Raw genomic sequence first — 14,647 nt, 5'->3', positions numbered from 1 at the left:
TAACTGTGTCTGCCACAGAAATCCATGTATGGAAATTGGAAGTAATCCGGTGGAGTTCACTTTGTTGCTGACCTGTAGAAGGAAACAGGTATTTGTGTGGACGACCACGATTCGGATGCTTTTCGGGGTGAGGAAGTCACTACCGACTAAACACTGAGGTGTTGTTTGGGTTCCATCGTGGAACATTTGGACTTCGTAATTACTCTCTCTCTGTCTGCATCTTATCTTCAGACAACGGTGGTTGTTAAAGAAGCCTTTGCTCATGTTTCACCTTATGGCTTGCAGAACTGAACTTTAAGAACCATTCCGGAACTTGGAGTTTGGGACTTTGCCACACACACACACACACACACACGCGAAGAGTTTAGTTTTTGGGGTTAATGTTCAAAGTTTAACATTTTTGAATTCTAACATACTAACATTTTTACTTTTATTTTACGTATTATCATAAGTAATGATTAATAAAATAGTTTTTAACACCAAATCATGACTCGGTGTGTTTCTTTTGTTGCTGGTTCATGACACTGCCCCAAAGGTTACATGGAGTACATTGATGGTAATAGGGCAAATGTGTCTTGTCTCATACTCTCAACTTATTTGCAGCCTTTTAACAATGTTAATTAACCCTTCCCCCTCTGGTACCATCATTGTACTGCTGCCTGTATTCACACTCAAGTTCAGTTTTGTATCCTACATGGATAGTTCTGGTGTCTGAAGAATCCATCTGTGATACCCTCCAACTGTTTTCATTTGCGTGCTGTTCCTCGATAATACAGTCCATTTCCACAAGTACATTGAACTCTGCCCTACCACCTCCACTATATATACAAAAAGTAACAAACTGCTTGTCTGACATCCATCACCAAATGAGCAGAAATTCCCTCCACTCAAGTATTAGAAAAACCAATGCCACGATCTTCAATTTGCCAACCTACAGCTTTGTCCCTCTTCTTGGAAACTGTCTGTTTTATTTTCTTGATGACAAATGAACTGGAGAGGAATTTCAGAACAGATATGCCACAATAGCCTTGCCTTGTGCAATCTCCATCCCTACAACCCTCAAAAATTTCCAGTTTTGGCCTCTTAAGAATTCAAATTTATATCACTCTGCCATTGTTGCTATGTTTTTAGCTGCAAGGCCATAGGCTCCAAAATTCTTTCCTTGAACTTCTGTCCCTCAACTCCTTGCACTTTGAAAACACCTTTAAACCTCACTGACTAAATTTTTAGTCATCTATCACAACCTCACATTATGGTGATGTTGAAGTGATATCACATTTTCTTTCAAATTTTATATGATAAGAAATCAATGAAGAAGTTTGAAATGTTTAAAATGCAACACTGTTTTGGAGACTTCTATTATACTAGAAAATCATTCAACAATTACATCATCTGCATCATACAGCAGATTGCATTTAGCACAAAAAGTTGTAATGCCATGCAATGCAAGTTAGAATGTACACTTGCATAAAAATTGCAAGGTACTTGCTATTGTAACAAAGATCACTTTCCTTCACTGGTTAGTTTTGATCCATAGCACTTCTTTCTGCCTTCATTTTATCATTTCATGGGAACTAGCACTCCATTCCAAAAGGCAAAGTTTTTTCTTAAAATTGGAGCCATGTATTTAACTGACCCATAAAAGTGCAGTGGTCCATGATCATCAAACCAGACCTTTGTACTTTTTTTTTCTTTCAGTTGTTCACAGTACTCAAGTTATTACAAGTATCCGAAAATAGAGAGGAGCTTTTTATTTGCTGCCAGTAGTCCAAAATGGATAATCACTTAAACTCATGAAGACATGGTTCAAATGAGTAGCATATTAAAAGTTATTAAATTGAGAAGAAACATCTTATATAAAATTTTAATCACCATACCTGTCAAATAAACTTTCTTTCTTCCAAATCGATCAGAAATTTGTCCAAAGGTAACAACACCAATCAAGACACCAAAGAAATACACCGAGCTGGCCATATTGATTTTGTATGAGGCATCTCCAATGAGGAACCACTGTCAAATTATAACAAATATAACAGTGAGGTGCAGTTCAAATTATGGGTTTAATTAATTCCAAATGAGTGAACACTTCAGCTAAAGCTCAAAAGGAGTAGTATTATTTTCAGCAAGAAGACTAAATGCCATTTTGTTTTCAGAAACTCTGTGATGCCTCATTTCAATACAATTGGAAGAAAAAGGGCACCAAGGCAGGTTTCCCCTCATTCTGACTGTATGTAGTCAATAAATCCAAAGTGTGCTGCTCCCCAGAGTTATCACATACCTCTGTAATAATAGATGAGAAACCCGGATCAAAATGAACATGTCTTCGAATCTCACTCTTATTTGTCACTTTAAGCCAATGCTTAAACTGCTGACTCTCATTGGCTGTGGTATTATCCTGGCTCTGATCAGATGGAAGCTTCCCGAAATCCCAGTGAAAAGGTGATGTTGCTCCAATTATAGTCATGAAGACAGTATGAGCAGCAACAAAAATCTGGAGAAAGATACAAGTCATTGGACAGTGAGTGAGTATAGCTAATGTCAGTACTCTTTGTGAAACACTTTCAACAGATACAGAACTGTCATTTAAGTGAAAATAAAATCACAACCAACTTTCTGAAAATTTACACTTAACTAAAATTTAGAAAATTGTATAATAAAGCAGCAGAATATTTTCAGGCTAAGCCCATTATCCCAATGTCAAAAATGACAAATGATGAATGTTAAGGTACATGCACATCCATTGGCAAATTATCAGTATGATATTGAAGTTCCTTTTACAACCAATAATGACCATTATATTGGAGGCAGGATGTAATTAAAGGACAAGTAATTTTAAAATATTCAAAAGTACACACAAGTGTTTCTAGAATTTTCCAGCCTCTTAATACTTCAACAACTTTTACCAAAAGGTTGAAGTGGCTCTAATCAAAGTCATAAATTACTTCAATACAACTCTTATCCTCTTCTGTCAATACACAGCCTTTTGGCACACCATTTTCCAAAACCTCCTCTCCATAGTCCCTCTGAGTAAACAACCCCTACTTTTCCAGTCATGGACAGAAACCCTCCACCAAGGTTTTCCTCCTCGGTTTCCCCTTCCTGTGTGCAGCCCTTTATCAATGTATCCAAAGACATGAAGTCAGGTTCAATAAAAGTGAGTTCCACTGCATCACCACCTTCTTGACTTCACCTCTAACTCTCCTAGTACAAGAAGAATACCAATTTCCTTCAATTCATTGGTATAACTGAAAGTCATTGGTGCATATTGTGCTGATGATACAGCAACCTCAAGTTAAATATGGAAGCTGCTATCAGTGATTTCCTGGGTCTTCCAGAGCTTGTTCTATTTTCTAGCTTGCACTCATATAATATGTAGTACCTATAAAAAAACCAGTGAGTTGATGAGAACTTCAGATAGTCATCCTTCATCTTGGAAGCGAAAAAAAGTTTTATTTTGATACTTGTCATTGTGCAGGGTGCCGGAGAGCCCCCTCATAGTGACCTCTAATGACAGCTGTCAAACAAGCCGAAATCTACATCACATAAATGTATGTGGGCAGCTTTCTGGTGGTGACAAAAGGTAAACATTGATGCTTTGCTGCTGACCTCAAAATCTATGCCAATGTCTTCTACCATCACAACAATATGAAGTATCTCAAATTGGTCTTCTTATATTGACCCCAAATAGGTCACTTATACCAACCCCATATCATCCTCATCTTTCTTCACAACATTGCTTGTCTGCCCCCCTGCTGTCAAAATTCCCACCCGTGTTTTGTTGCCTCTGTTTCCACCTTCCACAAACTTTAAGTCATTCAAAGTTCTCCAGTCTGTGCATAGATTTAAGTTAAGCAGGCTACAAGCTGAAGCCTATTTATGCAATCGAAGATTGAATTAAAAAAAATAGTTCTAACAGTAACACAAGAAGGCCTTTGCAGTTTATTCCCTAATCATTTCCCGAGCAACAAGAAGCTACGTTTCCCCTCTGGATTTTGCATTTTAACTGGGCTTTTGGTGTATTTATATATAATGTGTAAATAAGTCACCTGGGTGAAGAATGCAATGATGTCACATTGAGAGAGAGACAAAAACCAAAACTGCATTTTAACAAGGGACAGGTTGTGGGTGGAGACCTACTTTATAATTGTGCCAAAACCAGTTCCTCAATAAGACCATAAGACATAGGAGAGGAATTAGGCCATTCAGCCCATTGAGTCTGCTCCACCATTCAATCATGGCTAATTTATTATTCCCTCTCAACCCCATTCGCCTGCCTTCTCCCCGTCACCTTTGACACCCTTACTAATCAAGAACCCATCAACCACCAGTTTAAAATATACCCAATGACTTAGCCTCCACAGTCGCCTGCAGCAATGAATTCCACAGATTCACCACCCTCTGGCTAAAGAAATTCCTCCTCATCTCTGCTCTTAAGGGATGTTCTTTTATTGAGGCTGTCCCCAGTCCTAGACTCTCCCACTACTGGAAACATCCTCTCCACGTCCACTCTATTTAGGCCTTTCAATATTCAGTAGGTTTCAAGGAGATCCCCCCCCCCCCCCCCCCATCCTTCTAAACTCCAGCAAGTAGCAAGTACAGGCCCAGAGCCATCAAACTACACTCATTTCTGCTCCTTGATTCTCGAATTTCTGGCACGTTACTGGTGTTTTCCACAGTGAAGACTGATGCAAAATACTTATTCAGTTCATCCAGTTTCTTTGTTCCCCATTACTACTTCTCCAGTGTCATTTTCCAGTATCCACTCTTACTTCTCTTTTACTCTCCAGATATCTGAAAAAACTTTTGATATCCTCTTTTATATTATTGGCCAGCTTACCTTCATATTTCATCTTTTCTCCCCTTATTGCTTTTCCCATTGCCTTCTTTTGGTTTTTAAAAGCTTCCCACTCCTGTTTCCTGCTAATTTTTGCAATATTGTATGCCCTCACTTTTGCACCATCTTTGACTTCCCTTGTCAACCACGGTTACTTCATCCTCCCTTTGGAATCCTGTGTCTTCCAAATTACTCCCAGAAATTCTTGCCATTGCTGCTCTACTATCAACCCTGCAGGGGTCCCCTTCCAATCAACTTTGGCCAGCTCCTCTCTCATGCCTCTGTAGTTAGCTTTACTCAACTGTAATACCGATACATATGATTTTAGCTTCTCCTTCTCAAACTGCAGGGTGAATTCTATCATATGATCACTGCCTTCCAAGGATTCCTCTACCTTAAGCTCCCCAATCAAATCTGGTTCATTGTACAACACCAAATCCAGAATTGCCTTTTCCCTGGTGGCCTCGACCACAAGCTGCTCTAAAAAGCCATCTCGTAGGCATTTTACAAATTCCTTCTCTTGAAATCCAGTGCCAATCTGCTTTTGCCAGTCTACCTGCATATTGAAATCCCCATGACCACTGTAACATTGTCTTTCTCACATGCCTTTTCTACCTCCTGTTGTAATTTGTACCCCACATCCTGGCTACTATTCAGAGGCCTGTATATAATCAGGGTCTTTTTACTCTTGCAGTTTCTTAACTCTACCCACAAGGATTCTACATCTGTTGATCTTATGTCACTTCTTGCTAAGGATTTGATTTCAATTTTTTTTAAAACCACACATGGCTTCTTTCAGCCATGACTCTGATGCCCACAATATGAATTTTTTTAGAGTAGCTTGTGGTCGAGGCCACCAGGGAAAAGGCAATTCTGGATTTGGTGTTGTGCAATGAACCAGATTTTATTAGGGAGCTTAAGGTAAAGGAACTGTGTGCAGCTCTGGTCACCTAACTATAGGAAGGATATCAGTAAGATTGAAAGAGTGCAGAGGAGATTTACTAGAATGTTGCCGGGTCTTCAGGAGTTGAGTTACAGGGAAAGATTGAACAGGTTAGGACTTTATTCCTTGGAGCGTAGAAGAATGAGGGGAGATTTGATAGAGGTTTACAAAATTATGAGGGGCATAGACAGAGTTAATGCGAGTAGGCTCTTTCCACCTAGATTAGGAGAGGTAAGTACGAGAGGACATGGCTTTAGGGTGAAAGGTTTAGGGGGAACTTCTTCACTCAGAGAGTGGTAGGAGTGTGGAACGGGCTGCCATCTGATGTAGTAAATGCGGGCTCACTCTTAAGCTTTAAGAATAAATTGGATAGATACATGGACGGGAGAGGTCTCGAGAGTTATGGACTGGGTGCAGGGAAGTGGGACTAGCGGAATAACGTTTTGGCACAGACTAGAAGGGTCGAATGGCCTGTTTTCTGTGCTGTATTGTTCTATGGTTCCAATTTCGCTATAAGCTCATCTACCTTGTTTCATATATTGCGTGCATTCAAATATAACACCTTCAGTCCTGTATTCACCAGCCCTCTTCTAAAATTTGGTCTCCATGTTGCCTGAAGTTAAATTCTTATCCCTTTCCAAACAGTCTTATCTTTTATTCTGGAGACTTCAGTAACTTCTCCTGTGCTCTCCTTCCTTTTTATTTTATCCATACTTTTCCAATCTGTTGAACCCATCCCCAATCCCATATCAATGCCACAGGGGAAAATCAACTTTCCTTCCAAATACAAAAGATCCTGCACAATACAGAACTGCTGACAACCCTGTTAGTGGTGCAAATGATTCCATTCTGGTAAAGGATATTGACAGCAAACATTTCCATCACCTACCTTCACTAAGGGTCAACATAAAGGCTTATTCAGAAGTGGTGTATACTTTGGGCTAGATACTGTACATGCAGAGTTGCTTGTAATGTGGTATGGTACAATGGCCAGCATCCTGCCTTACCAATTGCTATGGGAGGGTACACTGTACATCTGACTGTTGGGCACAGACTGGCTTACACAACAAACTCATTTGGAGATTTTCAGCACTTACATAATTGTTCTAAAGTCATATTTGGCAATTGCTGTCCAAATACAATGACATCTGCCAAGACGCCCTCACAAAAACCACTGGATACAAAGCACATAGGTGTCAAACCAGCCCACTTCGGATCATGGCCTGTTCATCATTTCTTTAAAGTGCTAAATGGAAGAGGAGCTTAAGAAAGTGGAAAATATTTTGGTCAAAGTAGCTTAGTGATAGTACTCCCAAGGCAGATGAAACAGTAAAACTATGCTGTAACTACAAGGTAACTTTTAAAAACAAAATCAACATTAAACAATATCCTTCCCAAATTTTCCAGGATTTGTACATACAGTTGGCTATATCCAAATTAGCTGCTGGATGTACTTATATGCAGTCGCTATCAATACACGTTAAAAACACTTCTACACTAAGTTGGCACATGAAGTCAAATCCTCATCAGTTCATCACAGGCAAAAGTTTGAAGGGCATGGATAATTACATGTGCAAGAAAGAATCTTCTGATCACCACAGCTTGTGCAGAGGTGAATCTTTGCATTCCAGAGTGAAACTCCTCCAGTATCACAGCACGAAAGTGAAAAGGCTGAAGTACACCCTTTATACAGCTGGAAGTGGTGCATCTCAGTCTAAAGACGGGCAGAAATCCATTAAAAAGCTTGGTTGAGATCATCATGAAAACCAAGCATGTGGTGAATATTGCAGAGATTTACACATTTCTGGGAATAATTCAATATTGTCCCAGGTTCCTGCCAGATCCATCAATACCACTTGTATTATAGCAACAGTTTAGGAATGGCAAATGGAATTGGTTGACGTACCAGAAGGTGTCTGGTCAATGCAAGTACATTTTGAGCAGTAACCCTTAAAAGCAGTTTGCAACAAGTCAAATTAGCATAATTGCTGTCATCAGATATGTTACAGATGATACAGGTAGAAAAAGCATTAACCATTTGTTTTGAGAGTAACAAACAAAAACAAAACTATACACGAATTGAAAAACTAGTTCAGTTCCAATTACTACTTGAAAGGTGCTATGTTCTCATCACAAACCATTATTGACAATCCTAGGTCCTAGAACACAGAAAATAGAACAGTACAGCACTGGACAGGCCATTCAGCTCATGTTGTGCCAATCTTGATGCCAATTTATACTAAAAGCCTTCCTCCTGTATATCATCTATCTTTCCATATTCATGCGTCTACCTAAAAGCCTCTTAAGCGCCACCAAACTACCTGCTTCCACTACTACCCCGGTAAGCCATTCCAGGTACATACCACTCTCCACATATAAAACTTGCCCCTCATGTCACCTTTAAACTACCCCCCCACCAAAAAACCTTAAAAGTGTAACCTCTGGTGTCTGACATTTCTATCCTGGGGAACAGATTGTGACCATCTATCCTATCTATGCCATTCAATTTTAAAAATCTCTATCAGCTCTCCCCTCAGCCTCCGATGCTTCAGGGAAAACAACTTAAGTTTGTCCAACCTTCCCCTTTATCAATGTATCCAAAGACATGAAGTCAGGTTCAATAAAAGTGAGTTCCATTGCATCACCACCTTCTTGACTTCACCTCTAACTTTCCTACTACAAGAAGAATACCACCAGTTTCCTTCAATTCATTGGTATGACTGAAAGTCATTGGTGCATATTGTGCTTACGATAAAGGTTGGTAGTGTTGTGGATAGTGTAGAAGGCTGCTGGAGATTACAACAGGATATTGATAGAATGCAGAGCTGAGCTGAGAAGTGGCAGATGGAGTTCAACCCGGATAAGTGTGAAGTGATACACTTTGGGAGATCAAATTTGAAGGTAGAATACAAGGTTAAAAGCAGGACTCTTAGCAGTGTGGAGGAACAGAGAGATCTGGGGGTCCACGTCCATAGATCCCTCAAGCTTGCCACGCAGGTTGATAGGGTTGTTAAGGCGGCTTATGGACTGTTGGCCTTCATTAGTTGGGGTATTGAGTTCAAGAGCCACGAGGTGATGTTGCAGCTCTATAGAACTCTGGTCAGACCACACTTGGAGTAGTGTGTTCAGTTCTGGTCACCTCATTATAGAAAGGGTGTGGAAGCTTTGGAGAGGGTGCAGAGAAGATTTACCAGGATGTTGCTTGGATTGGAGACCATGTCTTATGAGGATAGGTTGAGCGAGCTTGGGCTTCTCTTTGGAGAAAAGGAGGATGAGACATGACAACAGAGGTGTACAAGATAAGAGGCATAGATCAAGTGGACAGTCAGAGACTTTTCCCCCAGCGCGACAATGGCTAACACGAGGGGACAGAATTTTAAGGTGATTGGAGGAAGGTATAAGGGGGATGTCAGGAGTAAGTTGTTTTTTTAAAAAAAAACATGGAACGCACCACCAGCAGAGGTTGTGGGGGCAGATACATTAGGGACATTTAAGAGACTCTTAGATAGACACATGAATGATAGAAAAATAGAGGGCTATGTGGGAGGGAAGGGTTAGATAGATCTTAGAGCAGGATAAAATGTCGGCACAACATTGTGGGCCGAAGGACCTGTACTGTGCTGTAATGTTCTATGTTCTTAAACTCCATCTGTCACTTCTCTGCCCATATCTCTAAATGATCCATATTCTGCTGTAGTCTATATTTCCTAGAGATAGAGATAGAGATATAAAAATATATCACACAGAGGTCCCAGCACTGATCCTAGCAGAACACCACTGGTATTGGTTTATTATTGTCACTTCTACTGAGGTACAGTGCAAAACCTGTCTTGCATACTGTTCATACAGATCAATTCATTACACAGTACGTTGAGGTAGTACAGGATAAAAACAACAGAGTAAAGTGTCACAGCCACAGGAAAGTCCATTGCAGGTAGACAATAAGGTGCAAGGTCATAACAAGGTAGATTGTGAGGTCAAGAGTCGATCTTGTCGTACAAGGGAACCATTCAATAGTCTTATCACAGTGGGACAGAAGCTGTCCTTGAGCCTGGTGGTATGTGCCCTCAGGCTCCTGTATCTTCTGCCTGATGGGAGAGGGGAGAAGAGAGAATGACCTGGGTGGGTGAGGTCTTTGATTATGCTGGCTGTTTCACCAAGGCAGAGGGGTTTAGACAGAGTCCATGGAGGGGAGGCTGGTTTCCATGATGTGCTGGGCTACGTGTGCGGCACGGTAGCATAGCAGTTAGTGCGACGCTATTACAGCACCAGCGATCGGGATTCGATTCCCGTTGTCTGTAAGGAGTTTGTACGTTCTCCCGTGTCTGCGTGGGTTTCCTCCCACATTCCAAAGACGTATGGGTAGATTAATTTGGGTTTAAAAATGGGCAGTGCAGACTCATTGGGCCAGAAGGGCCTGTTACCACACTGTAAATAAAATTTTTTAAAAAATTTAAAATCTATAGTTTCTTGCGGTCCCAGGCAGAGCAGTTGCCATACCAAGCCGTGATGCATCCAAATAGGATGCTTTCTATGGTGCATCAATAGAAGTTGGAAAGTGTCAAAGGGGATATGCCAAATTTCTTTAGCCACATGAGGAAGTAGAGGTGCTGGTGAGTTTTCTTGGCTGTGGCGTCTACAATATTGGACCAGGACAGGCTATTGGTGATGTTCACTCCTAGGAACTTGAAGCTCTCAACCTCAGCACCATTGATGTAGACAGGTGCATGTACATTGCCCCCTTTCCTGAAGTCAATGACCAGCTCTTTTGTTTTGCTGATGTTGAGGGAAAGGTTGTTGTCATTACACAATGTGACTAAGCTCTCTATCTCCTTCCTGTACTCCAACTCATCATTACTTGAGATACAACCCACCATAGTGTTATCAACTGCAAATATGCAGATGGAGTTAGAGCAGAATCTGGCCACGCAGTCATGAGTATATAGGGAGTAGAAGGCTGAGGACACAGCCTTGTGGGGCACCATTGTTGAAAGTAATCATGCTGGAGGTGTTGCTGTCTATCCTCACTGATTGCAGTCTGTTGGTCAGAAAGTCAAGGATCCAGTTGCAGAGGGAGGTGTTGAGTCCCAGGTCTCAGAGTTTGGAGGTGAGTTTGCTTGGAATTATGAACTGAAGGTGGAGCTGTAATCAATAAACAATAATCTAATGTAGGTGTCTTTACTGTCCAAATGCTCCAAAGATCAGTGTAGGGCCAAGGAGATGGGGTCCATTTCGGCAGTAGGCAAATTGCAGTGGGTCAAGATTGTCTGGGAGGCTGGAGATAATGCATGCCATGACAAGCCTCTCAAAGCACTTCATGATGGTGGATGTCAGAGCCACTGGTCAGTAGTCATTAAGGCATGTTACCTTGTTTTTCTTGGGTGCTGGCATGATGGTAGTCTTCTTAAAACAGATGGGAAGCTCAGATTGAAGCAGGGAGAGGTTAAATATTTCTGCAAATACCCCCACCAGCTGATCAGCACAACATCGGGGGGGGGGGGGCAGGGAGGGGATGGGGAAGGGGAAGGTTCAGCATCGGTGGGGGGGGGGGGGGGCGGCGGTGGTGAGGGGATGGGGAAGGTTCAGCATCAGGGCTTGGCCCCAGGTGCTCCATCAGGTAGGGCTTCCGATCCGGAGGGGCCCTGGTGTCAGGCCACAGCATCAGGTGTCCCTGCTGGTGGGGCCTCGGCCTCCGTCAGTCGGGGCCTGCATCAGTTGTGGGTGGTGGTCATGGTCCTCCACCCAGAAATAAAGCCTTCCACCCCTACTGTCTTCTATGGGCAAGCCAGTTCCAAATCCAAACTTGCAATTCACCTGGGACCCCATGCATCTTTATCTTCTGAATCATCTAATCACAAGGGACCTTATAAAATGCCTTGAAGTCCATGTAGTTAACATCCACTGCCTTACCCTCATCAAGCACCTTCGTCACTTCCTTAAAAAAAACTATCAAGTTTGTAAGGCATGCCCCACACAAAGCCAGGCTAACTGTCCCTAAGCAGGCTATGCCTTTCCAAATGTGCATAAACCCTATCCCTAAGTATCCTCTTCAATGCAATAATTCCTGGCAGCTTCCAAGTTTCAAAAAAGAAAGGCCAGGTTTGCTAACACTGTACAATAATGTGATGGAATGTCATCTAAAGCAAACTGTTATTGTCAACACTATCCTAATTACCACATTAACACAGGAAGGTGGAAGCATGATTTTTACAATTGGTTGGCAAGGATTTCCCAGACACAGCCACAGACTGTTCAGAGCACTAAGCAAGATGTATTCCTGAAGTGAGTCAACTAATATATTCAGTCAGATGCCACCAGTTTAGACAATCATCCAGACAGAGACTTGCACTCTAATTTACAGGGAAGAGTAGAGAGGTGGCAACTGAAGCAAAAGGCAATGACTTGAGGTAGAATAAAGCCATTCCAATGAATGGAAAATCATTAGAGCTTCCAGACCAATTAGATAGTACAGATCCCAGCAATAAGACCTCAGTGAAGTAGTCCTAGTGGAAAAGGTGTTTGATACACATTGAAACTAAGATTAGTGGTGTCCATAATGATCACAGAAAGACATGCCAGAGAATAATGAAAGAAATTGTGATGTTAGCATAAAAATCAACTACTACTGAAGAGTCACAGCAGTGAGTTAAGCCAAGAGGATGCAAGTTTAAAGAACTAATGCAACATTGGAAACAAGAATACAGCCAAGGTAATTGAAATGACTGAGGAGGCCAGTCAACAGTCCAAATTTTAATTAATCAATTAATAAATTGGATTTATTAATTAATCAATAAATAATGAATTAGGACTGTCGACTGGCCTCCTCAGTCATTTCAATTACTAAAATGAATAATATTCATTGAAAATTTACAAGACAGGAGGCAGCCATTTGGCTCATTATATGTGTAGGTTAAAAGCTATCCAACCAAATGCCTCCTTTCATACTAGGTCCATTGTCCTGCAGGCCTCAGCTCAAGGGCACATCCACCTACTGCCCAAATATCATGGGGTTTTCTTTCTCACCATAACTTCAGGTAGAGTGTTTGAAATCTCCATCACCTCCCAGGTGAAAATATCATTCCTCCCCTCTAATCTTTCCATCAATCATTTCAAGTCATTGCCTCTAGATTTTTACCCTTTTAAGGGAAACAAGTCCTTCCTATTTACTTATGCGGCTGCTAGTAACTTTACACGCCTCAATTAAGTCTCCACTCAACCTCCTCTGTGCCAAAGAACAAAATCCTAGATCATTCCATCTTTCTTCACAGCTGCAATTTTCAAGTCTTGGCAATTGCCTCCGCAATCACATCTTCCCCAGAATGTGGTGACCAGAACCATGTACAAAACTCAACCTACGGCCCAGTTGGTTACACCCAGTTATCGCATTACTTCCTTCCTCTTGCATTCTGTGCCTCAGCTAAGTAGAGGTAATCTTCCCATCTGCTTGCTTAACCACCTGCTATCATCTCACACTTGTCTTCTGCGGTATTGTGAACAATACTTACGCTTAAATACAAACATAGTATAGGTATAGAATGAAATGTTGTCGTGTACACATGAGGCGAACTGTTAGAGTAGCGTCTTATTTTTAAACCCGTGATGTCTCGTGCGACCAAACCTTGGCGGCACTTCCAAAGTCCACTGAAACATCTTATCAATGAGCTGTCTTAACGTGTATAGAAACACGATACACGTAGGAAAACTGGAATTCCAGATGCCAGGAATTCCAGTCGTCCAAATTCTAATCATTTATTTTGTTATTAAGTTTTCTTTAATCACATCAGCAATAACTTTCACCAACGCCCAGATCGCATTTAGACTTCCTAAAAAAATAAGTCATTTGCATCAATGATTCTTCCTGCTCCACTATTTTACTTCTTCCTTGCCTCAGCCAACGAGAGCAATTCAGCCCCTTCTTCAGAACAGCCCCTTCTGCAGAAGTTGTTTTACTTTATAAAGTGAATCCGTGCACCGCTCAATGTTCACGTGAACTCTTGCTCTCCACAAGCGCACCACAACCTGCGGTCAACTTCCTTCTCGCCGCGGCCCAAGCCCGTACCTGCAACAGGGTTAACAAGAAGACCAGGTATACTTGGCGTGGCCCAATTCCACCCATCGACTGGAAAACCTCGTCCAGCCCCATAGCAGCAGCAGCAGCCACCTCCCTCCACTCCAGACGAGGAACCCTGATCCACCTCCGACGGCTTTCAGTTGCTGGCTGACGGGGGAGGGGCATCGGTCGGGCTCGTCGCCAGGGGAACTGACACGTCACCCAGAGTCCAGCATGTGCTTGCTGGGCTGACCTGGGTGGTCCTAACAGCTGGAGTCCAATGTGTCCAGGCTTGGTTCATTACATATAATATAGTTATCACCACACAGGTCATTAGGTCCACAGGGGATCATTGCCATTAGTCCCATCCCCCCTCCCAATTTCCCAGTACAATTTATACTGTCTGAGTCATGACCATCAACCCCTCTATCATTCCATGGGTAATTTACAGTTGCCAATTAACCCACCAGTTACCAAGACCTATTTTCACCAAAAAACCTGCCCCTTTCAGAGAGATCTGTCACATTAAAAGAAATACTGATGAAAGATCAGTAGCTCAGAGGCTAACTAATTCTCCGTCCACAGAGAGTTATAGACTGATGACAGTGGGAAACAGGCCATTCGGTCCACCTGGTGCACGCCAACTAGAGGGCACCTATCCACATTAATCCCATCTTCCAGCTCTTGGTCCACAGCCTTCTATGCCTAGGTGATTCAAGTGCTCATCCGGACACTTCATAAATGCTGTTGGCGACTCTGCTTCCACCACTCTCTCTGACAGTGCATTCAAGGTGCTCACCACTCTCTGGTTGAAAAAGGT

The 14,647-nt window shown here is 42.0% G+C and overlaps 1 protein-coding gene across 1 annotated transcript in view; it reads right to left on the bottom strand.

Moving 5' to 3' along the window:
• The window catches only part of LOC127569529 (solute carrier family 22 member 15-like), a 48,433-nt gene extending 34,435 nt beyond the window's left edge, over positions 1-13,998 (bottom strand). The window contains 3 exon segments of the mRNA XM_052014254.1: positions 1,878-2,010; positions 2,279-2,491; positions 13,837-13,998. Coding sequence (XP_051870214.1) covers positions 1,878-2,010; positions 2,279-2,491; positions 13,837-13,920 — 430 coding nt within the window. The 5' untranslated portion in view covers positions 13,921-13,998.
• Positions 13,999-14,647: the final 649 nt, after the last annotated feature.

The sequence above is a fragment of the Pristis pectinata genome, chromosome 4 (genome assembly GCF_009764475.1).
Source record: "Pristis pectinata isolate sPriPec2 chromosome 4, sPriPec2.1.pri, whole genome shotgun sequence".
NCBI classification, from domain to species: Eukaryota; Metazoa; Chordata; class Chondrichthyes; order Rhinopristiformes; family Pristidae; genus Pristis; species Pristis pectinata.
This window is presented reverse-complemented; position numbering and strand designations above follow the sequence as displayed.